The sequence below is a fragment of the Oryctolagus cuniculus genome, chromosome 5 (genome assembly GCF_051225735.1).
Source record: "Oryctolagus cuniculus isolate XC-2025 breed Fujian yellow rabbit chromosome 5, ASM5122573v1, whole genome shotgun sequence".
In the NCBI taxonomy this organism is placed as follows: Eukaryota; Metazoa; Chordata; class Mammalia; order Lagomorpha; family Leporidae; genus Oryctolagus; species Oryctolagus cuniculus.
Genome location: NC_142871.1, coordinates 24,696,833 through 24,723,758, shown reverse-complemented (window position 1 = coordinate 24,723,758; position 26,926 = coordinate 24,696,833). Strand labels below are relative to the sequence as shown.

General features: G+C 42.1%; 1 protein-coding gene across 19 annotated transcripts in view; it reads left to right on the top strand.

The window, feature by feature from the left end:
• The window catches only part of PHACTR2 (phosphatase and actin regulator 2), a 324,330-nt gene that overhangs the window by 199,504 nt on the left and 97,900 nt on the right, over positions 1-26,926 (top strand). For all 19 annotated transcript variants that reach the window (XM_051854253.3, XM_089333678.1, XM_089333675.1 and 16 more), the window contains exon 2: positions 20,864-21,031. In XM_051854253.3, the coding sequence (XP_051710213.1) occupies positions 20,864-21,031 (168 nt within the window). The remainder of the gene's footprint in view (positions 1-20,863; positions 21,032-26,926) is intronic.

Here is a 26,926-nt window from a genome sequence, read left to right as displayed (position 1 = left end):
CTAGTGCAACCTTGTTTTTGTTGCTGGATACTCCGCTCTAGGGTTGGGTGGAGTGGGGAGTGCAAGGTTCTTGTTAGACCTTAAAGAGGGAGGGATGAAAACCAAGTCACTTTAATAATGATTTTGTAGCCAGCCAATGCATGCAGATTCTCATAACGAGAATCCTTCAGGTCTTCATTATCTGCGCTGTAAAAAGTGTCCCGCATTAGTGGGACAATGCAAAGTAACTTTCTCTCTCTCTCTCTCTCTTTAGGTTTTGACATGGGGCACATTTGGAAACCAAAGTAAAATGTAACTTCCTGTGTTTGACTATTCTAGCAAGTCCAGGCTTCTCAAAAACCAAAAGCAACAACAACTTCTATCTGACTGGCCATAGACAGTTCCTAATCAGATTTTTTGACATTTTTCCTTAAGTGTTGTCTTAACCATGTAAGCAACCAATATTTTGAATGTGATAGTTTTAGGTTTTGCGTTTAAAAATTTTTTTTTCCCTAGGTACTAAAATAAAAAGGAATTCAGCGAGCTCCCAGCTGAACCTCCAGGCCAGATCCATTTCTTAGCTGTGCCCTCCTCCATTCTTGTCGGTGACATCCATCAGCCTTCTTTCCTTAATCCAGGGCATTTCTGTTCGGAGGGAGTGATGCTTTCTGTTGAGTGTTAGCTGATCTCAGTGGCGCCCAGCAATTGTCTTGAGACAGCAGTGAGTGCAGTTATCTAGTTTGGGTGGGTATTCAGGAATCTATTTTATGGAGTCTTTTTGTTTTCCTGGAGACCTCTAGGAAAGCAGAAAAATATCTTTCAAAGAAATTTTGCTGCCTTTCTAGATCTTAATTAATCCACACTCTTTTTATTTCCTAAAACCCTTTTTTCAGTGCTTTCTCCACTTGCTTGAATTATCTTGCATCCACTTGTATTATCTCCATGAACCCTAGTCATAACCCAAATGGTAAGTTGTATTACCCCGTTATTCTGACTCTGAAAGGTTGAATTACTGGCCTAGGGTTAAAAGCTAGGAAGTCGAGGAACAGATCCTTAAATTCAAGTCTGTCTGGTCCTGGAAGCCCATGTTTTGTTTGATTGATGGATTGTTTTAAAGATTTATTTATTTAAATAAAATTATTTAAAGATTTATTTATTTGAAAGGCAGAGATAGAGAGAGCGTGCGTGAGCGAGTGAGCACGCTCTTCCATCTGCTGGTTCATTCCCAGATGGCCTCAACAGCCAGAGCTGGGCCCAGCTGAAGCCAGGAGCCAGGAGCTTCTTCTGGGTCTCCCACATGGATGCAGGGGTCCAGGGACTTGGGCCATCTTCCACCCCTTTTGCTATGCACATTAGTAGGGAGCTGGATCATAAGTGGAACAGCGGGCACTTGAACCGGCTCCCATATGGATGACACGCCACAGTGCTGGTTCCAAGCCCATGTTTTTTCTTTGCAGTCCTCACAGGTCTGTGCTTATGCTTAAAATAACTACTTATTTTTTATTCATACACTGAGTCCTACAAGGGTGCCAAATAGCTAGAGAATTAAAACAAGCCATTTTCTTCCTAAAAATGGATGCTTTTGTGGTGAGTTGTGTAAGTGTCATCCGACTCTGTTGGTGTGTGCCTTGAGGAGACTGGCCTAAAGGGACTTATTCAGTGCTTTCTGAACATTGCCTAAAAGGTAGAAACCCCTGTCTAAATTCAACAGGAGGCCATTTAAGTCACTGAAAAGCAAAGGATTAACATTCCTTAGTTTGCACACCTAATTCTCTAGAGAGAACCAATCCCACAGGTTTTTTTTTTAAAAGTAATTTTATAATAATGATCCATTTAGTGTTGCTTTCTTTTCTCTGCAACAGAATCAACGAGGATATCCCACTTGCAAGATGGTGTGTTTGGTTTCTTTCCTTTAAATGTCATGTGTGTCAAGCAAACATTCCAGAAAATGAGTTGTAGCAGCAGGACTTGGGATAACACCACGTGGGCCAGCCTCTGAATGCAGTCAGGGCACCATCCAGCCAACTAGGTTCCTCCAAATTCTTTTCTGATATCACTTTTATTCGGCTTTTCAGTACTGGCCTGAAGGAATGAACTTCAAATGTGTACTAGAATGGTAAGGAAGACCCTGTAACCAAACCTCAGAAATAGCTTTTTGCAATTCACCATCTCTTCCAGAAGCCACAAGAGTGGCTTTTAATTATTATTGTTATTAAGTGAGTAGAGATAAAAAAGACTGCCTCTTCCAATATATGAAAAAAAAAAAATAATCAGTGTTGCCACTGGATTAGTATTCCTTTACAGACAAGGACAAAATGGGTTTCATTCCTGGCAATGTCCCCATACCGTACCTAGGTCACAGAGGGTCCTTCATTAAGATTCACAAAAAGAACAATTAAGTCATGGATAAATGTGTGGCAATCCCTGGCACAGCCTGGCCTGGCAAGGCTACAGTTTATTTGAGCAGACCTTTAGATTTTTCACACAGAGAAAACTGCTTCCAAAAGAACCCTCCTGTAGCATTCCACGTAGTTTGCGAGATAACATAACACACACTAGAGTTTGAAACTGGAAAACGATCAAAGCTAGCAGGAAGGAGGTCTGACATACATAAGAATGGCAAAGGCACTACTGACACATATTTCAGGAGAACACACAGTTGCTGCTTAGGATACAACTAAAAGACACTTCACTGAGGACAAATAGTTTCAATCAGAGGTTCAACCCATTGCACCAAAACACCAGCACCTATCCTCATCTTTTTTTGTCCTGCTAACTCCTCATCTTCCTTAGTTTGTCTAGAACCCAACTCTTTTTGGCAGCCTGGCTTCTTTAGTGGAGGCTGTGTTTTCCTCTGCCCCTGCTGGCGTGGGCAGCATTGTCATTCTGTCAGCTCCCCAGTGCTGTTTCCCACCTGTTTTGTTTAGTTTTGTGCCCAACCTCATTTGAAGCACATGCCAGCCTGCTGAGTGCTCCTTTATGTGTCTTTGCTGCAGTCTTTTCCCAGCTTCCTGCTCACCTCTTCATATTCACCAGATGACATTCAGGCCTTCCCTGTCCCCCGCATGTTTTGCTGTTACAAGGGACTTCAGTCCCCACGCAGTCACCATGCTGCTGGTCTGGCCTCCTGGCTGGTGTGGTTCTTCAGCCCTCCTCTCCTGCATCTTCAACTTTCCCCTCCCTGCAGGCTCCTTCTCCTTGGCCCCTAAACGTGCCTGAATGTCCTTCACATTTTGTGATGAATTTAAGACAAAGAGCTAACAAATCTTTTTCCTTGACTTGATCATTCTCAGTGCCAAAAAAGTTCAAGGTTCTTTGTTGCGCAAAGCCCACTTGCTCCTAAGTGTAATCCTTCTCTCAGAGTTTCCCCTGGCCCTCCACAGCTGCTTTTGTTTGGAAGATTCCACCAAATAAACTTAACTCCAACCTCTTGTTAGTATGCCAGTAATACATTGCTGGCTGTTGGACATCTTCCCCGAATGTTCTGCCAACACCTGAAGTTCATGGTGTCTGAACTAAAGGTCTTTCCTCCAAGTCTTCTCTCCTCTTGACATCTTACCATGCTCTTGCAGAGTTCCCTATGACTTCTCTAGTACCCTTCTCTTTTAAAAAATTATTGCTTCATTTATTTATTTATTTGAAAAACATAGTAACACACACACACTCACACATATACCTAAACCCCACATAGATAGAGAGACATCTTCTATCTGCTGGTTTACTCAAATGGTTGCAGCATCCAGGACTGGGCCAGGCTGAAGCCTGGAGCCAGGAACTCCATTTCAGGTCTCCCACGTGGGTGGCAGGGGTACTTGGGGCACCATCTGCTGCTTTCCCAGGCACATTAGCAGGAAAAGGATTGGAAGTGGAGTAGCTGAGACTCAAAGCAGAACTCAGACATCTCAGAGCAGTTTAACCTGTTGCTTGGCGCTGGCATCCTTTTCTTTGTCTGCAGTGTCCTCAAATCCATTCATCTTTTCCATCAGGGTACAGGGCTCATTGTCCTGGTGACACCTGTATGACTGACTGACAGAATTCACTGATGTGGGATTTGTCTCCCAACATCATATATTCTATTGTGTGTGCCTGAAGATTTCATCTCTGCCTTGGAGAAACAGGTTAGAATCCCGTGTGTGGCTACCAGTCTGTCCACTGATACCAGGCTTAGTTAGGGACTTGGTGGACTGTTGGACGTAGTGACTGGGAGAGTCACAGTATGTACAGATTCTCAGGGCTCTCATTTTTCCTTGAGCATTTAGACTTAAAGATCTTGGTTCAGATTCAGTGTGCTATTTTAATAGTATTTCTGATACCTTTGTCCTCTGTGGGATATTTTTCACAATTTTGTCTGAAGCAAAACTTAGTCACTTACTTAAAGATATTTCCTTGGATTTTATTTTGCAGTTTATATAGACGGCCTGCCAGCTTCTCCCCTCAAATTTCATCCCCCTGTGTTTGCTGAGCATAAACAGGGTGATCATTATTCTAACATGGAGGAGATGAAGTTCCCTCTCACTTGATTCATTGTCCACTGGGGAGACACTGAATGTTTCTCCGAAACACAGCACACACTCCACGTACCGTGACCTGCTCCCACCACAGACTCTGGAGTTGTTGTGGGAAATGACTAGCATCTAAGGGGAGCAAGGTAGAGAGTTTTTCCTGTCTTGTTTTTATCCTTGCAGCAATCTTCTTGTTATTTCTAAGTCAAGCCATCATATGTGTTCATGAAGAGCACCCTTCGCCTATGGTGATAACAGTGGTATTCAATACTTAAAATGCATTTGTTTACATTAAAATGGATTTTCCATTTACAAAGTGACCCCTTTCTTAATGAGAATTTCTTTAAACCTCGGACTTGAGCAACCTTTTTAATCTGTTAAATATCCTGTAGCAAGTCTAGGGGATGTTGTTCAGTGAATCAGGATGTCATCCAGCTGCACAAACATTCTCGTTCTGTAGGCCTGGTGGCTGTGAGTTTAAACTCTGGAATTCTCTGTTAGTGCATGCAAGGCAGATGGAAGTCTTTAGTAGCTTTTCCCTTTGGGGGTTTAAAAATAATGGCAGCCTCTGTTAGAAAAACAAGTTTAAAAATTGATGGTATCAATCTTCTAAAATTAATATTACAGTAATTGAGGATTCTAAACCATCAAGTGACTACAGTCAATAAAAAGCAAAAAATATACTTTGTCTGCAACCAGTATGACATTGACTGTGATGATACTGAGCATTATTTTAGAGAGAAAACACCGCTTGTCTTCACTCTTCAGATCAGTCTGCACAACTGGCTAGAATAAATTGAATTATTACTCATTAAGATAATTGTTACATTGTCATGAAATAGAGATCTACTTCTACCCATTACCTTCCTCTCATTTTGTACACAGGACACTCTGGAAGTAAATTACCTGAGTTTGTGTCCTACTTACCAGCTGTGTGAGCTTGGACAAGATGCTTGATCTCACTGGACTTCAAATTCTGAATATGTTAATAGCACCTACCATACAGGGTTTCGGTACTGAGGGAATTTTCTTTTTTTTTCTTTTCTTTTTTTTTTTTTTTGACAGAGTTAGACAGTGAGAGAGAGAGAGAGACAGAGAGAAAGGTCTTCCTTCCGTTGGTTCACCCCTCAAATGGCCGCTATGGCTGGCGCGCTGTGCGATCTGAAGCCAGGAGCCAGGTGCTTCCTCCTGGTCTCCCATGCAGGTGCAGGGCTTGGGCCATCCTCCACTGCCCTCCCGGGCCACAGCAGAGAGCTGGACTGGAAGAGGGGCAACTGGGACAGAATCCGGCGCCCCGACTGGGCCTAGAACCCGAGGTGCTAGCGCTGCAGGTGGAGGATTAGCCAAGTGAGCCGCGGTGCCGGCCATGAGGCAATTTTCATAAGGCACTTCCAACAGCTCTTAATGTGACCTGTAAGATAGATATATCCATCATACAGCAGTGTGAAGAATCATAGAATTTTTACAGTTGGAAAGGAGCTGAGAGATCATTTAACCTACTCTCCTAATTTCAGCAATAAAAAAAAAAAAAATGGGGTCTTAAGGTCACAGGGCTAGTTAAGTAGCACAGTTGGATTTGGGATCCAGATCTCTTCTTGGCTTTCAGTTCACCATCCCAATTGTGTGGTCACAACCCCAGAACAATAAACTAGATTTATTGCCTGTCCTGATTGTGCAATGTCTTTGCTTTTTGTTTTACAGATTCTTACTGCTATTTTAGAGTTGCTAGGAGGTGCTGCTGGTTCTCTATGAGTTTAACTATCAGTCCCATGAAGACAGCCTGGTAGAGGGGGAATAGCCTTGACAGAGGAATCAGATAATCTAGACTTTTGCTCTGCCACCAAGTTAACATTTCCTTTTTCTTTTTTTTTTTTTTAGATTTATTTTATTATTTATTTGAAAATTAGAGTTACACGGAGAGAGAGAAGGAGAGGTAGAGAGAGGGAGAGCTCTTCCTTCTGCTGGTTCACTCCCAAACTGGCCGCAGTGGCTGGAGCTGTGCTGATTAGAAGCCAGGAGCTTCTTCCAGGTCTTCACCTGGGAGCAGGGACCCAGGGAGTTGGGCCATCTTCCATTGCTTTCCCAGGCCATAACAGAGAACTGGATTGGAAGTGGAGCAGCTGGGACTCGATCTGGTGCCCATATAGGATGCCGGCACTGCAGGCGGCAGCTTTACCCAATACACCACAGCTCCAGCCGGCAAGTTAACAATTTCAAAAGCATACAATCTTCTTAGGTTTACACGTTCTCATATTGAGGGCATTCATTTATGTAGAATAATGTGAACTTCTGTATTCTACATGATTGTTTCCACAATGGAAAACACTGTATGCAGTGCTTTTGTAATATAAAGTGCTCAGAACTGCATGCTATAATGTGCATAGGAAGACTATATATGGGCAGACATTTGGCCTAATGGCTAAGATGCCACCTAGGATGCCTGCATCCCACACCAGGGTGTCTGGTTCTAGATTAACTTTACTTCAGTTCCAGCTTATGTGTACCCTGAGAGGCAGCTGGCTCAAGAAGTTAGGTCCCTGCCCCTCATGAGGGAGGCTTTGATTGAATTCCTGGCTCCTGACTTTGGCCCGGCCTGACTTTGTGGGTATTTGAGGAATGAACAGAAGATGGAAACTCTTCCATTTTTTTTTTTTTTGTCTCTCCCCCATCTCTATGCCTCTCAAATAAGAAAGCATATAAAGGTGTCATTATTTACAGAAAATAAACTACTTCTCCACTTTTAATCTTGCTTAAGCTTTGGGTCAACCTCAATAGATGGTAGGGAGGTAGATTATTAGTTATCTCAGAAACATAGTAAGTGAAAGGAGATAGTATTTTCATTTTCCAGGTAAAGAAAGTGGTAAAGCTATCCTTCCCCAAAATGAGAGGTTTAAATAAGCTCATCATTTTCAAGTACTCTATCATCTGAGACCTTGCTAAATGGGGTGTTTTGATTTTGAAATTAGGTTGATTTGCTTTGAAATGCTCATGTACTACAATAAGCTCTGTGACTGAATTTCATAGACATAATGTACATTGAAAGACACACAAAAATATGTTGTTGAATCCACTGAGTTGAATTTCAAGAGCAGTAAAACTAACCAACAATGATGCAGCAGTGGTTATCTGGGAGGGTGGAGGAGAGGGGTGGGTACCAATTGGGAAGAAGCACAGGAAGTTTTATGAGGCTTGGCAGTGGTCAATACCTTGGTCTGGATGGTGGATGCCTGTACCAAATTATTGTGTATATGATAGTGTGTATCACGTATATTATATTATACCTCAAATTTTTTTGTAAATGCTCCACGATATTTTTAAAAGATTGATTTATTTAGTTGAAAGAGTTACACAGAAGAAAGGCAGAGGGAGAGGCAGAGAGCGAGAGAAGTCTTCCATCCGCTGGTTCTCTCCCCAATTGGCTGCAATGGCCGGAGATGGGCCAATCCGAAGCCAGGAGCCAGGAGCTTCTTCCAGGTCTCCCATGTGGGTGCAGGGGCCCAAGGACTTGGGCCATCTTCTACTGCTTTCCCAGGCCATAGTAGAGAGCTGGATTGGAAGAGGGCAGCCAAGACTCGAACTGGCACCCATATGGGATGCAGGCACTGCAGGTGGGGCTGTAACCTGCTGTGCCACAGTGCCAGTCCCCAAAAATACTTAATTATAATTTAGTTCCTTTTTAAGCATTTCACATTTACTGTACTATATATTCAAGGATGTGACTTTTTGCCTTTAAAAATTATTTTTGTAGATATGTCTCGTGTGTATTATGAGCACAGCACTATGATAAGAAGTTTTTCTCAGCGTTACTTTAAAAGGTCAGCTGTGCTTGATTTGTTCATTTGTGGACCATTCTCTTTTTAAGTTCCACCTGGTAGTATACTCATCTTTATGGTTCCAGTTCAAGTCTCCCACTCCCTGGGACATATTCCGGAGTTTGTGTTTCCCTCCCCTGGGCTACTTGGGCTTCCATCTTTGTTCTTGAGTTTATCAGTAACTATGATAATGGCCTCTTCCCCAACCATGCTTTGAGTGCTTTAAGAGCAAGAATCATCTCTCCCCCCCACCCCACCCCCATCATACTGGCCCAAATAGCATGAGTTCAAAACTCTGAATTAAAGCTGGCCTTGTGGTAAAGAGGGCCGTTTTTTACAGGAAGGCAGATGTGATTTCTAAAGATATATTTATTTATTTGAAAGGCAGAGTTACAGAGGGAGGGGGAGAGACAGAGAAAGAGAGATCCTCCATCTGCTGGTTCACTCCTCAAATGGCCACAACAGCCATTTCTGTGCCAGGCCAAAACCAGGAGCCTGAAACTCTATCCAGGTCTCCCACATGGGTGCAGGGACGTTGGGCCATCTCCCACTGCTTTCCCAGGTACATGAGCAGGGAGTTGGATTGGAAGTTGAGCAGCCAGGACTCAGACTGGTGCCCGTGTGGGATGCCAGCATTGTAGGCAGCAGCTTTACCTGTTATGCCACCAGGCCCCAGAATGTGATTTCTAATCCAAGCTCTGCTACTTGCTTGATGTTCACTTGTTCATCCACTATTTACTCAAAAAATATTTAATCTTTGTGGATAAATAAACACATACACATATGTCAGATACTGGGTTAGGTGCTCAATCTTAGTAAGTCTTGTCTTCTCATCTCGGACATGGGATTAATAATGGTACCTGTCTTGGAACTATTGTAAAAATTAGCATGAGCTAATGCAGGCAGAATACTTTGCACAGTGCCTGACACGCAGTGCATACTCCCTAAATATTAACCCCTGTTATTTGTGCTACTTATAAAGTATTCAATGACCTCAGCATTCAGGAGAGAATGAACCCCAGGGCAGGTCAGTGAATAATTCATGACCAGGTGCCACTCACTGGACCTTCACACAAGCAGGAGTTATGGGATAATCTGTTTCTAAATTTTTCCATTCTTCTTCCACCCTCATTAGTTCAAGGGAATAAAGGATGAGTTTGGAAATATATCCTCAATTGTTATGTAGTAAATTTTAGTCCTATGTGGGGCTGGCTTTTGGTGAGCAGTTAAGATGATGCTTCAGTTGGCTGCATCCCATATAAGAATGCCTGGATTCAAGTTCCAACTCCACTCCTGATTCTAGCTTCCTGCTAGTGCATACCCTATGGGCAGCAGGTGATGGCCCAAATACTTTACTCCCATCTACTTGAGTTCCCAGCTATTGGTTTCAGCCTTGCCCAGGGACCTTAGCATTTGGGAAGTGAACCAATGGATGGGAGATTTCTCTTAGTCTCTGCCTCCTCCCCATTCTCTTTTTCATATGCATACATTGAAAATTAAAAAAAAATTCATCCCTTTAAATGACATCTAGTTTCCCAATAAGATTATTGAAAACACTTCACTGATTAAAAAATAAAGTACACGGAACCTTTTCATGCTCGGTTTGGTTCCTCTGTTGGCAGTACAGCAGAGGGCCTGTGTGTGTGCATGACTGTGCTGTGCAGTAAGTTTGGAATCCCCTCTCTCTGTGTAGTCTCACAGTGACTGTGGATGAAACTCCCTGATGCCATCTGCAACTGGGCCCATTGCCTACCCTTTTATGAGATGTTGAAGGCCATTTTATTTGGGTCTGCCATGCACTAAAAAGTGTTGAAATAGGGGCCGGCGCTGTGGCACAATAGGTTAACACCCTGGTCTGCAGTGCTGGCATCCCATATGGGCGCCGGTTCTAATCCCAGCTGCTCCTCTTCTGATCCAGCTCTCTGCTGTGGTCTGGGAAAGCAGTAGAAGATGGCCCAAGTGCTTGGGCTCCTGCACCCATGTGGGAGACCTGGAAGAAGCTCCTGGCTCCTGACTTCTGATCAGCACAGCTCCGGCCATTGCGGTCATCTTGGGAATGAACCAGCTGATGGAAGACCTCTCTCTCTGCCTCTCCCCTCTCTGTGTAACTCTGATAAATAAATAAATAATAAATTCTAAAAAAAAAAATAATAAAAAATAAAAAGTGTTGAAATAGTAATTTGATGTCCTGTAGATGTTCTCTTGGTGATAAAATTTTGGGAACTGAAAATTTTTCTTATTAAGGGGAGATTTTGGAGAAAAAGATGAGCAGCTTTGAATCATACTACTTTATTTTTTTTAAAGATTTATTTATTTATTTGAAGGAGTTACAGAGAGAAGGAGAGGCAGAGAGAGAGAGAAAATCTTCCATCTGCTGGTTCACTCCCCAGTTGGCTTCAATGGCCAGAGCTGCACTGATCTGAAGCCAGGAGCCGGGAGCTTCTTTTTCTTTTCTTTTTTTTTTTTTTTAAAGATTTATTTTATTTATTTGAAAGAGTTACAGAGAGAAGTAGAGACAGAGAGAGAGGTCTTCCATCCACTGGTTCACTCCCCAATTGGCTGCAACGGCCAGAGCTGGGCCAATCCGAAGCCAGGAGCCAGGAGCTTCTTCCAGGTTTCCCACGTGGGTACAGGGGCCTAAGGACTTGGGCCATCTTCTACTGCTTTCCCAGGCCACAGCAGAGATCTGGATTGGAAGTGGAGCAGCCAGGTCTTGAACCGGTGCCCGTATGGGATGCTGGCACTGCAGGTGGCAGCTTATCCTGCTATGCCACAGCGCCGGTCCCCATATTACTTTCTAAAATTTCTTTGAACAGAAATCTTTCCTTCTGATAAAAGTCAATGTCCTCAAGGACTCAGAGTACAGTGCCCTGTGCCGGGAGAATCTCCAAAATCTTCACCCTTTGCCCCCCATCCCCCATGCCAGCTAATGCCACATTGTGAAATACTCTCTTTTTGGAGTGTTTTAGATTTTCAGAAAAGTTGAAAAGATAGTATAGAGAATGTTCAGATACTCCTTGTTTAGTTTCTCCTGTTGTTAAATATCTTGTGTCAATGATGCATTTGTTATAATAAAGGAACAATCATTTTACATTATTATTAGATGAACTCCACAATTTCTTAGGATTTTTTTTAAAAGATTTATTTATTTATTTGAAAGCCAGAGTTGCACAAAGAGAGAAAGAGAGGCAGAGAGAGAGAGAGAGAGAGAGTCTGTCTTCCATCCACTGGTTCACTCCCCAATTGGCCGCAACAGCCGGAGCTGCGCCGATCCGAAGCCAAGAGCCAGGAGCTTCTTCTGGGTCTCCCACGCAGGTGCAGGGGCCCAAGCACTTGGGCCATCTTCTACTGCTTTCCCAGGCCATAGCAGAGAGCTGGATGGGAAGTGGAGCAGCCAGGTCTCAAACCGGTGCCCATATGGGATGTTGGCACTGCAGGCAGCAGCTTTACCCATTACGCCACAGCGCTGGCCCCAATTTCTTAGGATTTTACTAAATTCTTCCTAGTTTCTTTTCTTATTCCAGGATTCCATTCAGGAAACCAAATTACATTTTTTTCTGTAAAATATTTAGTGACTTTTTTGAAAGGTGAGTGAGAGAGAGGGAGAGAGAAATTTCATCCGCTGATTCACTTCCCAAGTGCTGGCAACAGCCAGGGCTAGGCCAGACCAAAGCCACAAGCCAAGAGCTCCATCTGGATCTCCCACTTGCATGGCAGGGGCTCAAGTATTTGGGCCATCATTTCCTGCCTTCCAGGAAACTGGATTGGAAACAGAGTGCTGGCCATCCTCCATGGAGTGCAGGTGTCCCAGGTGACAGGTTAACCTGTAACAACAGTCCCGCCACATTACATTTAGTGCTCATGTCTCCTTGCTTTCCTATTCTAATAGTTTCTCAGATTTGTTTCTAATGATCTGGACATTTTTCAGATGTACTAGTTAGGTATTTTTGTTTCCTCAGTTTGGTTTTGTCTGTTGTTGTCTTGGGCACCGTGGGGTTGTGGGTTGTGAAGTATCATTCTCATAACAGCCTATCAAGGGTACCCACTGTCAACACAGCTGATCCCTGTTGATGTTAACCATGAGCCCCTGACGGAGGTGGTGTTTGTCAGCCTTCTGCTCTGCTTCCTTCCTTCTTCATGTAATGTATTCTGGAAGGAAATCACTGTGTATGGCTGACATTTCTGTAGTGGGGAGTTCAAGCTTCTCTTTGTGAGGGGAGTATTTACACAAATTCTTTGAAATTCTTTTGTGTGGATTTCTGTCTTTTTCCATGTGTATTTATTTATTCAATATTTACTTATATAAGTATAGACTCATAGATATTGATTTCCTACTCTGGGTTATAATCTAATACTGTATTACTTATTTTGTTGTTCAGATTGTTCCAGCTTTGGCCTTTGGGAACTCTTTGAATTGACTCTTTGTTTCCACCTCCCACCCCTTTTAAATTAATTAATTTATTTGAAAGCAGAGCTATAGAGCGAGAGAACAAGAGACAGAGAGAGATCTTCCATCTGTTGGTTCACTTCCCACATGGCTGCAAAAACTGGGGCTGGGCCAGGCTGATGCCAGGAGCCTAGAGATTCTTCTCGGTCTCCCATATGGGTACAGGGGCTCAAGAACTTCGGCTGTCCCTCTGTGCTTTCCAGGTGTATTAGCAGGCAGCTGGATCAGAAAAGAAGCAGCTGGGACTCAAACTAGTGCCCATATGGGATACTGGTGCTGCAAGCCATGGTTTAGCCTGCTGTGCCACAGCGCTGGCCATCCTGTGTCCCTTTAACATGCTCCTATCATTCTATTTTTCAAGTATGTCCTTAATTTCAGGCACTGTGAATTTGTGCAAGCCTAATCTAATATTTTCTATGGCCCAAATGCCATGTCTGTAATAAGATGTGATTCCTTTATACTGGAGACTATTTAGAAGTCAAGATGTAAGCACTTCGGTATGCTCTTTGCTACTGGCATGTTATTCTTTCTAGGCCCTCTGAGAACACAGCTGGGAGATACATGTGTGTACACTAAGCCATGTATACACACATGTCTATAGTTTATCCATCTACCAATATATCTATTTGGCCAAACATGAGTTCAAAAAATGTGTTCAACTCTAATCAATGCCACGTTGGTCACTCTAGCTTCCTCCCTTGTTTACTTGCAACCCTCTCTCCCACAATGCGAAACTTGGCTCCCACCATCCATCAGCCATTTATTTACTTTTTTTACATCACAGTAAATATGTGTTCAGCAGCTTCTGAATTTCTGACTTGTACTCCTGCATAAATGTGATACATTTTGAGACCTCTGTTCTTTTTCTTTCCTCTAGCCACTTGTCTGACTCCCCAAAAGGAAGAGAGTTCACCCAACCCAGGATCCCCTCTCCTCTGTGACAGCTCATAGCCCCAGTCCACTCTGACCACATTACCTACTTGGTGCTGTGCCAAGAAATTGTTTGTATGCCCTTGTGTGTGATAGCACATATCCTAAGGCATTTGTTTTTCAGTTGAGGAAGAGAAGTAAATGTGGGAAATAAACTTACATCTTAAGCATTCTTCTATGTTTATTTGCAATATGTTTAGTGGTCTTTAAAGGATAAAGTGGCAGAATTATAATGAAAACATTAAAACTGTAATAGAAATAAAAATCTATAGTGGTAATATTGCACAAACATAACAAATTACAAAGTCAGAAGGAAAATAGCCAAGAAAATGTATTTTAAGGAAAGGAAGGTCAGTTTGCTTGTTTTTGCATTTCCTTAAAATGTACACTTAGCATAGCAGAGTGTGAATAAAGCATTGTTTACCACGCATGATTTATCTTTAATTGCTTTTGTTATTATTGGGTTTTAAAAATATATTCTCGGGCGGTGCCGTGGCTCAATAGGGTAATCCTCCGCCGGTGGCGCCGGCACCCTGGGTTCTAGTCCCAGTTGGGGCGCTGGTTCTGTCCTGGTTGCTCCTCTTCCAGGCCAGCTCTCTGCTGTGGCGCGGGAAGGCAGTGGAGGATGGCCCAAGTGCTTGGGCCCCTGCACCTGCATGGGAGACCAGGAGGAAGCACCTGGCTTCTGGCTTTGGATCGGCGCAGCGCGCCGGCCATGGCAGCCATTTGGTGTCGCTCCCCCATTCGAGGAGGAGCGACACAGGACCCTGCGCTGTTCTTTTGTCTGCTCGGCCCTTCCCGGGTTTGCTGCTGGTCCTTCCTGGGTTGGCTGCCGACCCCTCCACCTCGGTGGAGGGGCGGTTCCCCCTGCCACTTCCCCCACTTCCGCGGGGGAGCGGCACACTGCCGGCAGGCTCCCTCGGGGGGGCTGCTCAGATGTTATCTGGATGTTCCCCTTAGATGTTCCTGGTGCATGGTGTCTCTCTCCTCCTTTATAGTCCTCTTCCACCAATCCCAACTCTGCTACCCACACGCCGAGTACGCTGCTCTCCTCCAATCAGGATCAGCTCCTGCAGGTTATTGGTCGAACTGGAGGCAGCTGTGTAAAAGTTGTTTACTCCTCTCCCAGCGCCATATTGTGGGAGAGCAGATGCATAGAATAAGTCTTAATTTCAGTAACTTAGTCTAGTCCGAGTTGCTCCCCACAATTTGGGGGGTGAATCAATGGAAGGAAGACCTTTCTCTCTGTCTCTCACTGTCTAACTCTGCCTGTCAAAAAAATAAAGTGTATTCTGATTAACTTTCAGATATTTAAGGATACTTAGAAGAAAGTTGAGACCAACATTGCCACCGACTTTTTTCAAGCAGTGGTTATCCACTTAGACACAGTCAACACTAGGGGTACTTTCCCTGAAGTTCTCTAAATGATATCTAAGCTATAGAACTTGTACAGTGGAATACTGTGCCACATTTGTGTTACTCTGCAAGTGACTGATGTAATTATGTGCAGAGAAAAATGGACATCTAAGGACTATATAACTAGTAAATATTAAATACTACACAGACTCATATTAACCAGATACAGTCTCCCTTAGAATTCCCATCATTCAGTTCTCAGATCTCAAAGGGAAGATTATTCAAACCTATAATTTATCTTATGTGATAATCATATAGCCTTATGTGGTGACATTTGCACTGGGACTGCCTAACGGATAAATTTCTGTTTAAATGAAAGATAAGACAGGCATACATTCTCTGGATTCTTACCAGTTGGTGCGGGGAAGTCCTGTGAGGTATCAGCTTGGTTTAGTGGGATTAAGAGACTGAGCTTTGTCATTTAAAATATCTGCATTCAAGTATCCAGGGACTGTATTTCAAAATATAGTATATTTTGCAATATAGGTCTTAGTGTGAAAAGAAAAGTTCTGATGAAATAGTCACTCTGATAACATGTGAGTAGATCAAAATTAACATTGAAAACAGAAAATTTCAACTTTTATCAGTATTTACCTGGTAATTTGTTCTTGTCTACATGTAAATTCAAAAATAATTACACATATAGTGACAGAATTTATAGAAAATTCCAAATTTTTTTTTCTGGAAAGAGAGTGAAAGTGAGAGAATGAGAGAGAGAGAGAGAGAGAGGGAAAGAAGAAAGGAGGGAGGGAGAGAGAAAGATAAAGAAAAAAGAGGCCGGCGCCGCGGCTCACTAGGCTGATCCTCCGCCTTGCGGCGCCGGCACACCGGGTTCTAGTCCCGGTCGGGGCGCCGGATTCTGTCCCGGTTGCCCCTCTTCCAGGCCAGCCCTCTGCTGTGGCCAGGGAGTGCAGTGGAGGATGGCCCAGGTGCTTGGGCCCTGCACCCCATGGGAGACCAGGAAAAGCACCTGGCTCCTGGCTCCTGCCATCGGATCAGCGCGGTGCGCCGGCCGCAGCGCGCTGGCCGCGGCGGCCATTGGAGGGTGAACCAACGGCAAAAGGAAGACCTTTCTCTCTGTCTCTCTCTCTCACTGTCCACTCTGCCTGTCAAAAAAAATAAATAAATAAATAAAAATAAATAAATAAAAAAAAAAAAAAAGAAAAAAGAGAGGGAGAGTTCCTGTCTGCTGGGTTCACTCCCCAAATTCCCAAAATGGCTAGGACTGGACTGGGCTGTAGCCAGGAACAGGGAACTCAATACAGATATCTCATGTGGGCAGCAGGAACTCCACTATTTGAGTCATCACCACTGCCTCCCAGGGTCTGCATTAGTAGGCAGTGGGAGTCAGGAGCCAAAGCTGGATTTCAAATCCAGATACTCCAATATGGGATTTAGGATTCTGTTTTTTTTTTTTATTGTTGTTGTCATTTTTAAAGATTTATTTATTTTTTTAAAGCACGGGGATGGTGGGACTCACTCTCCAAATGGTTGCAACAGTCAGGGCTGGGCCAGACTGAAACCAGGAGCCGGGAATTCATCTGAGTCTCCCTCGTGAGTGGCACGGACCAAAGCACTTGTACTATCTTCTGCTGTCTTCCCAGACAGACCTGCAGGAAGCTGGATCAGAAGCAGAGAAGCTGGGACTTGTACTGGCATCTGATATGGCGATGCTGGTGTTGCAAATGATAGCTTAAGTAGTATCTTAACCACTTGCCTAAACACCCACCCCTCAAAAAGATTATAATATAAGTTGGTTCAAAAGGAAAATTGTAGAAGTATCAATGTTACCACCACCATACTGTCTAGAGAAAAGAAGAGTTTATATTCTGCTCATACTACTCAAAAGCAGGAGATAGTCCCCTTCACATTCATGATTTAGGAAAAGTTCAATGGCAGTTTGGCCAAATGTGCCCTCATGGTTTCAACTTATAAGGATGGTTTACCACAATAGCTTAACAATTTTAAAACCACAGATGGATACAGGGAGTATGTGAGTGTCTGTACACTGCGATGGCCATTGGCACTGGCCGGGCCCTTTGCAGAGTTCAGATTAAGATATAAATGTGAATGTACAATAAAGAAAGACAGTGACAGTTAATTTCTTATGCAGCTATGAATTTTAACATGAAGGCTTTCATTTTTTGCTGATCAATTACCCATATCACTTACCACTTGCTGTCATCTAGGGAATTTATTATTTTTTATGTATTTTTATCTTCAGGAGAAAAATAGACTGTGCTTCATTGGTTCAGAGGGAACACAGAATTTTTAGAGTGTCAGGGCACTGGATCTGTGGAGATAGAGAGAAAGAACGAGAGAGAGAAAGAAAGATCTTCCATCCACTGGTTCACTCCCCCAAATGACTGCAACAGCTAGGGGTAGGCCAGGCTGAAACCAGAAGCCTGGAACTCCATTCAGGTCTCCAGTAGGTGGCAGGGTCCTAAGTTCTTGGACCATCCTCTGCTGCCTTCCCAGGTGCATTAGCAGGGAGTAGGATAGCAAGTGGAGCAGCTGGGACTCAAACTGGTGCTCATACAGGATGCAGCATCTCAGACAGCAGCTTAATTTTATGTCTTGGGACCAGAATTGTGGCATAGCAGGTAAAGCCTCTGCCTGTGACACTGGCATCTCATATGAACACCAGTTCAAGTCCTGACTGCTTCACTTCCCATCCAGCTCCCTACCAGTGCACCTAGAAAGCAGTGGAGAATGGCTCAAGTGCTTGGGCCCCTGCACCCATGTGGAAGACCCAAATGAAGCTCCAGACTTCAGCCTGACCATTGGGGGGTGTGTGTGTGTCTGTCTGTCTCTGTCTTTTCCTCTCTCTCTGTATCTCTGACTTTCAAATAAATAAATAAATCTTAAAAAAAAAAACTTACATCTTTATTTTTAGTTTGAAATCAGCCCATCTCTCTCTCTCTGTTGCCTTGTGACTGAAAGTAGAGTTGGGAACCATGTTCAGAATCAGTCAGTGCAGAACTGTGGTCTTCAGTTCACTTTCCCATAAAACTCTGGGTACATCTGTCCAAATAGCACCTGAAGTTAAGAGTGGTTCTCATGTACACAAGAAGCGTACTTGTTGGGAGGAGAGCTCATAAGGCTTTAGGAGTTGGCATCTATTGATTATCCCTTTTCATTCAGTTTGAGATTTTCTTGGTTCTTTGTATGCTGAGTGAGTTTTGACTGAAACATGGACATTTTTGTATTGTTTCTTATTGAAACCTTCTGTTCTGATTGGCATTCCAGTGCAGGAAGCAGTAGATGCCACCTTGTCATTCCCATCTGGAAGAAAGAAGCCAGGTTTCCTGCTTGTCCTCTGTTGACATACTGTATGTTAGGCCTTCCATTGACGCCATAGTGGAGATGGCCTTGTTCCTCATGAACAGTGGTTTGATCCCACCCCAGTGCTGGGGGGAAAGAAAAAGTACCTGGTTATTGCTGGGAAGGGTCAGACCGCCATGCTCCTCTGGTGGTCTCCACTGATACCGTGGCGGGTGCTTCAGTGCAAGCAGGCAGACATGAAGGGCCTGGCTCCCACTTGGTTTCCTCTCACACTCCCCAGCGCTATTAGGACTCTTCGTTGGCTTCTCGTGAGGGTGGAGGGCTGTGCTAGCGTGGAAGGCCACCATGTGCTCTGTGGTGTGTGATGGTTATTGTCTGAAAGTTTGCTTTTGCTGCTGCCCCAGTCCCATTCCCATGGCTGCAGAGGGGCAGGCTTTTCTTGAGGCATTTTTGATCTCTGCTGCATTGGCATTCGGGGTTGCTGACTTCAGCTGTAGATGTGGATGTATAAGGCAAACAGAAAACCAGGGCGCATCACAGCGCCATGTTGTTTCCTGGGTTGTGAGGTCCCAGACTGATGGGCTCTCTCTCTCTGCCCTACAGAGTCCAGAGTCTTTAATTCTTTAAAAAAAAAAAAAAAAAAAAAAAAAAAGAGAGAGAGAGAGAGACATCCAGTATTTGCTTAGTTGGATTTAGCAAGAGGAGTAGGACAGAGTACATCTATTCCATCTTCCTAGAAGCCCAAGTCCTTGCTGTTAAGTCTTTGGGTTTATTTGTTTTATTTTCCCAAGATTTTACTATGAAAGTTTTCAAAAATACAGAGAAGACAAAATAATTATACCCCCAGATGTTCACCACCTAGGTTCTACACTTAACCTTTTGCTGTATTTTAATTCTCTGTGTATTTTTCCATCTACCCAGTCCATCTCTTTGTCCAGTTTTTTCACGATTATTACTAGACTTAGCCACCAAATACTTCAACATATCTTTCATCAGACTTAACCATTTGCTTATGCTTTTTTCTCAGATAAATTTTACATGAAATGGAATACACACAATCATAAATAAAATTAGAAGAGTCTTGGGGCCAGCGCCGTGGCTACTTGGTTAATCCTGCACCTGTGGTGCCGGCATCCCATATGGCCGCCGAGTTCTAGTCCCGGTTGCTCCTCTTCCAGTCCAGCTCTCTGCTGTGGCCCGGGAGGGCAGTGGAGGATGGCCCAGGTGTTTGGGCCCCTGCACCCGCATTGGAGACCAGAAAGAAGCTCCTGGTTCCTGGCTTTGGATCAGCATAGCGCCAGCTGTGGCGGCCATTTGGGGAGTGAACCAACGGAAAAGGAAGGCCTTTTTCTCTGTCTCTCTCTCTCTCTCTCACTGTCTATAACTCTACTTGTCAAATAAATAAATAAAAACAATTAGAAGAGTCTTGTGTAGTTCAGCCATTATGGAGATAATTTCCATCACAACCAGAAGTTCCCTGAGCCCCTTCTCCATTAATTCCTGCTTCCCTTTCGCTCCAAGAGGAAACTACTGTTCTTTCTATTTCATCTCCTTTTCTTTCCTTTTTTCCACCACAAACTTATTTCACCGGTTTTAGAACTTTCTATAAATGGGGCCACACAACATATACTCTTTACTATGTGGTTTTTTAAACACAGTGTTGAGCTGCATTTGTGTTCCTGTCTTATCAATGGTTCTTTCTTTTTCTTTTTTAATTGCTTAGTGCTACTTCACTGAATGAATAAGACCAGTTTATCCATTTCTCAGATGCTTCCGATTCTTTGCCATTAAACTATATTACTTGGGTTAATATAGGTTATTGCTTAGAACATAGTACAAGACAACTTAAGATTTTTGTACCCTTTTTCTAATCAACAAAATAATGGCATACAAAGATCTGTTTGGTCATACCCAGTGCCCATATTTTCCACATATATCTTGTTAGTATTAACTATCGTTTTACTTGAAACATAACAACTTTTTTTTTTTTTGTAATAGAGGCAAAAGATAGTTTGGCATTGTAAAAATAGCATTTACTTCCTGGCATCAAATTATATTTTGTGAAGGGGAAACCATGGTTTTAACTACACTGTAACTGTAATGTTCATTGCTAACAATGCCAAACTAGTCTCTGGAGGAACATCCTACCTCAGGAATCCTTAGAATATTTTGCGTGAAATATTGATGCTGTTGTTGCGGATGGATCCGGCTGCGTTTCACAGGCTCTTGTGTGTCTGGCCCTACCTGTCATGTAAGGCTCTAGCTTCTTTTCTGGTTCCCCAAAATGATTACCTAAGAATATAATTTCTGATTGATTGACTTACTGATTGATACCAGGAGGTTCCTACCAGCTGTAAAATGGGACAGAATAAACGTTACGTGAGATTCCGTGAGAGTAGGCATGCTTACTGTTAACAGGCCAGGATGAAGTGGATGCTGTTGTTACAAACTTTGACTGAAGCCTTCTTCTGACTTTCTTTTTCTCTGAACAGTTGATGGACTGGACAAAGCTTCTATAGCAAATTCAGATGGCCCCACAGCAGGTTCCCAAACACCTCCATTCAAGAGAAAGGGGAAACTATCCACCATCGGTAAAATCTTTAAGCCTTGGAAATGGAGGAAAAAGAAGACCAGCGACAAATTTAGAGAAACTTCAGCAGGTATGAGTCTCATAACTGTGTTATAAACTAAGATAAATTGTTAAAATGTTTCCAAATAGAATATTATATTTTTCAAGATGCTTTTTCAGCAAAAAAAAATCTATATTTAAGGGATATTACCTCATTTAATGGAAAACATCTTAGACTTCCTCTTGTATTGTTTTGACTTTCTAATGTTTTTAAAATTTATATTTATAAATTCATATAAAATTGGACTTATGAGTAGGGGGATGTGAAATAGTACAGAACTGGAAGTGGTAATATTATTCATCAACATTGTGGTAGCAAAATTCTCTTGTACAGACACACACAATTACCTGTTTTAAGTATCTCCTTTTAGTAGCACAGTCTTATTTGTTAATTAAAACTTGTTAAAAATGTCCTTTCTGCTGTATTTAGTCTGTAGGCAAGATTTCAATAGCTGTATGTAAGAAAACTGTTGCCTTGTTTGTTGTTTCATTTTAAACTCATGTCATGTTTTTAAGACACATAAATGCTCTCTTTCCTAGGAAGCAGTAACCCTATTGCTGTATTTTCAGTTAATATAACCTGTAGATTTGTTCAATGTAAGAATTACATTGTTTAGTGCCTTTCACATGGACTCGTATAAGAAATTGCCTTTAAATCTCAGGCCTTAATTAAGCCCAATTTAAACAAGTACTCAGTGTCAGTAGATTTTTTGTTGAACATAAAAGGTTGTTTCTCTTCATACTTAGTTTACTGCCCCAAACAATACCATCATCGAAATACCTTGCCGTGTCAGCCCAACATTGTGAGTGTGTGTACAGGGCCACAGGGAGTGTCTTGCTGGTCAGAGCACTGAGATAAGACTGGCCTTTAGTTTCAAAATAAACTAACGCATACTACATATGGCATGAGGGCGTGGAATAAGGACATCACAGTTCCCTGAGGAAAACTCTCTGCTACATTTGCAGCTATATAGTTTCTCTGAGCATTTAATTTTTATGATATTAAAGATTTGTTTCAAAATAATCCTGTAGGAGGATTGAGATGGATGAGAGTATAGAAGAAAGAAAATCAGCCATGAATTAATCATTGTACAGGGGGTTTATTATTCTTATCTCTCTACTTACAGGTGTTAGACATTTTCTATAATAAAAATATAGGGAAAAAATTGAGAGTTGGCTAAGGGAAAAGTAATGATCTCTTGGTTGCTGGGTTCTTTTCAGTCCTGAGTGGCTTCCTGGATTAGGAGACAGTGGGATGACACAGACAAGTGTTGAGGACACCATCAAGATGCCTTGTGACTTTGAGCAAGTGAGATTCACCCTCTGCGCCTTGGTTTTCTCATCTGCAGAATCAGGGGGTGGCACGAACTGAGTTCTAATGTGCTTCAGGGAGATTCTTGACACCTTCTAGTTCGTGGCTGGACATCTTGTTCTCCCTCACTCTTCAGTTTTGTGTGGAGCCACAGTAGCCATTTTAAGTGCCTTCTTCTCGTATTTTCCTGAACCTTGGGGGAAACTAGTTCTTCAAGTTACTGTGGTTACTCAGGATGGAGATAGGGTTCTGATAGAAGTCCCTGCAGGTACCTCTCTTGCCCTTTGGTTGCCTCCGGGCTGCTAAACTTTCTCTCCTTAAAGTATAGAAGACATCTACAAGGACTTCTCCTTCCTCTTTCCATCTTATCTCTTTTTAATTATTCTAGCAGCAGGGAGGCTCTGATACATTTCCGCCAACCCTGAATATTTAAGAAAAGCCATTTAAAATAATATTCAATGTTATTTTGTGTGATTCCAGTTTATTAAGAGTGAGAATAGTCTGTCCTTCTTTGTTTTCTTTTCCTGTTCACACAGAATTTTATATAAGTTTAGCTCTGAGAAGTTATTTGTGAATACTGCATCCCTAGTTCCTAAGGACTACCAAACTTTATCAAAAACCCCCAAAATTATTAAATGCCTTATTGTCTGTTTTGTGAATTTGCCTGCTATGTTTATTGTACCATTTGTTTTCAACTCATAATGTTAATGTTTTACTTGAATTTCACAACTTGTTATACATTTTCCCATGATCAAGTATTTTATTGTCACCTTTAAAGTTTAAATTACTGCTGAGATATTTGGAATGTATTATAAATTTTGAAACAAAGTGTATCATAATGTTAATTTTTTTCACATTGAAGAAAGATGTCACATCTAGAGGAAAATCAATGAATTCAGAAAAAAAATCAAGGGAAAAGTATTTTCTTCTTCAAAAACTTAAGCAGTGAAATTGATCTTACTGTGTTCTGCAACCCAGCGGTCGCTGTTTTTCCTGATCTGAGTTTCTGTTGTAAGAATGTTTAGTAGGTGGTAGGTAGTATATAACACTGATTCATTAGTGCCATTTTAATAGTACCTTTACTGTTGTGGGAGATAAGGAGTGTGTTCTAGCCTGTTTCGGTGGTCTTTGAGTCACCTCTATTTTTGGATCCCCAATTAAGCCCAAACAATCTCATCCCATAAGGTAGGTTGGGTTTGTGCCCAGATTCCAATTCTCTGGCCTTGTTTTAAAGCAAAAAGCTACCAGTATCTTGGTCTCTGGTTTAGGCTGTTCAGTGTGTGGCTGTTAGGTTTTAGGGCAGGAGAATATTCCTCTTTTCTACCTACTTCCTCCTCTTTGTTGCTTTTTATCTCCTTTTTCAGTCCCACTTTTGCTATAGGTTTCATCCCGTCTCCATCTTTAGAGCTCAAAATATGGATTATGCTTTTTGTCCTACATAATCAGTTTTTGTTTTGTTTTGTTTTGTTTGGGACAGATGAGAATCCTTCCTCTGGGTCTTTAAATATACTTGCATTAACCCAAGCTAAGGATGCAAACACTCTTTCTAAGGAGTTACTCCTCCAACTTCCATGATCTGTTGCCATCAAGACCAAATATTTTGAAAATCCAATCTATATCTGCTGCTTCCACTGACTCCCAGACTCTCATTCATTTTTCCACTGCAGTCTGTTTTTGTATCCAGTAGCCACTGAGGCTATTCCAAGCCTCCTAATCATTACATTCCATGTCACACTCTGATTTGCATCTAGTTCAATCTTTTCAACATTTGACATTCCCCAGTAGTCATTCCTTGATTTACAAAAGCTGCCCTTGACTTTCCCCCTGTGTTTTGCCCCCTCTTCTTCTCATTTCCTTTGGCCACCCTTCTTTTTCTTTGAATGCACCCTTTTTATCAATACTTACATCTGCTCAACTGGCCCAAGCTCGTCAGTGTCCGTGCACAACTACCCACGCACCTGAGAGGTAGCCTGACCTGAGGAAAGCAGGTGAATACAAACCCCTTTCATAGAGTCTATGTTTGTCCACACTGGAAATGTGCTGTGTGCCAGGCACTGTTATGGAAGCAGATAAGCAAAGAAGGTTCCTGCCTGCATGGAACTTTCCTTCCAGGTAAAGTACTGATGATAAATGCTATGAGTGGACACAGGGAGTGGAGGACGAGAGTGGAAAATCACTGTGTACAAATGTATTTCAGGCAAATCAGATCCCCTGCCAACCCCAGCCATCCTTGTGTCTTAATCTGTTTCTTTTGCTTTAACAGATATCTGAGACTAGATAATTTGTAAATAAACAGAAAATAACTAGTATTTATATGTGTGTGTGTGTATAATCTCAAAAATGTGCCTTGAATTGCTTCTTTGTTGAATATTCTATGTAACTAAAACTGTAGTACTGAGTACTTGGGGATTTGATAAAATAAACTGAAGATTTAAAAAAATCTTAATGAAAAAAAAGAGAAAATGGTTAAAATCCTAACCAAAAATATGTACTTCATGATGACAACTGTAGACTGCTGTTAAAAAGCTAATAGTATTCATCAGAGAAACTTTCTTCTGCCTATCTCTCACCCTTATTTAAAAGCAAATCATATTCCTAAACAAAGAAAATCAAGGCAACTTATCTTCATTGAATTTATGACTTTTATTTATATTATTAGTAATGAGAAAGGAATGCCTGTCTAGATTTTTAGATAACATTGTTGTAAGTATTAGCATTCTAGGAACCAGACTAACTTGCAGAGAGCCATCTGGTAGAAACTTCAGTTTACTGAATGTCCTCTGCATTCCCTCCTAGTAAGAATGGCTCCTTTTACTATATACTGTTATATACCAGGCTCTGCTTCATGAATGTTTTTCACCTTAACTCATTGCATCACCAAAACAACGTAATGATGTTTAAGTGCTAACATCACCCCAGTTCTACTGATGAGTAAACTGGGGCCAGACAATCCAGATGGCTTGCCCAGGACACCTGACGGGTGGCAAAGGTGGCATTTGAACCCAAACAATAAGTTGCCACCACCAGTGCTTTTGCCCATTACGTTGTGTTGTATCCCCAGAAGACAACTTCCCACCCAGGTCAGAAAGAGGTGGTCCTTAAAGGTGACTCTAATACATGGGTTTGCTTAGTATGCTAGTTTGGCTATTGCAAGGATTTGGTTTGAAAAACTATTTCGATTCTACTTGACTGGCCTACTTACAGCAATATATGTGTAGAAAAGTATTTGGCAAGGATCAAAATTGTGTTTGAAGAATCATATTTTCTATAACCATAGAGGCATAGGGTTGCCACTTGGGATTAATTAAAAGTTAGATTTGCTCAAGGTGATATTTGTTAAGGGCTGCTGTGGTTGCTTTAATGCCTGACAGACAGCATTTTCATTTTATTTGTCTCATTCTACTATGCTCTTATGTATTTGTCACCCTCACACCATAGTGGAGAAAGGGGAAGAAATATCTTCCTTTTCTCAATTTATTGTTGCACAGAAGTTACATAACCAGCCAAAGGCCACACAGCTCATCCATGTCCACATAGGATTCCTTGCTTACATGATACACAGTGCTGTTTTGCCCTCCCAACAGATCTGTACTGAGCATCTTCATCTACTCTGTGTCAGGCACAATTCTAGACCCTAGTGATCCTGCCTCAGACCTTAGTGACTCCACAGAGCTGGCACTTCCTTTTCTCATGGAGCTTACATTCTAGTAGGAGTAGAAAGCAAAAAGCAAACCCAAATAAACTAGATAGTATATTAGAAAGTGAGAAGAGAAAAATAAAATCAAGGAATTGGGCTAGGGAATATGAGAGGGCGGCTACAGTTTCAAAGAAGGTGGTCAGGGCAACTTTCCTGGGAAGGCAACAGTGAGGAGAGGCAGGAAGGAGGGATGGGAGGGAAAGCAGAGAAATCCTGGGAAGAGATCACATAAATTTGACATAGCAGGCATTTCCTTCTGTCAATAATGGTCTGGATACATTGTGATCCTGGTCCATCATAAACTTTGCTGTATCCAATAGTTTAACATTAAAATGCTTCACATTCATGAACCTCATGATTGTTGATTTTGATACCTGTTGCCAGCACCATGGCTCCTAATAAATCATATAGTTGCGCTCTTTACAGTTCTACCAGAAAAGGAGCAAAGGCAAAAGGGAATTAACTCTGTGATATAAACATTTTGTTACAGCTTAGTTTCTTAAAGTCAAATCTAAGAGCTGGAGTCCAACAGGCCATCAAACCAAACGTCAGAAAGTCAGCTTCATAGAGTCCAAGTTTAAAATCCCTCATATGTTGGTATTTTTTGGTGGATTCAAATAGCAAATCCTACAGAGAATGCCCATAAAAGTTAATATAATACCTCCTTTAACCTCTGTCTGCAAACAGTCCCTAACTTACATACTCATCATGTCCACAGTTCTCCATTTAGATCACTAAATCTAATGGGTATGTTCACAAATTAATTTATAAAATTCATTTTAACCCATAATATACCTGAAAACTGAAACTATTAATACTTGTCCAAAGACAGCCAAACACTTCTTATAGTTACTGTAGTGAGACACTTGCTGAGTTTTCTATTGAAACTGAGAATTTAGGATAGTCAAGGACCTGGC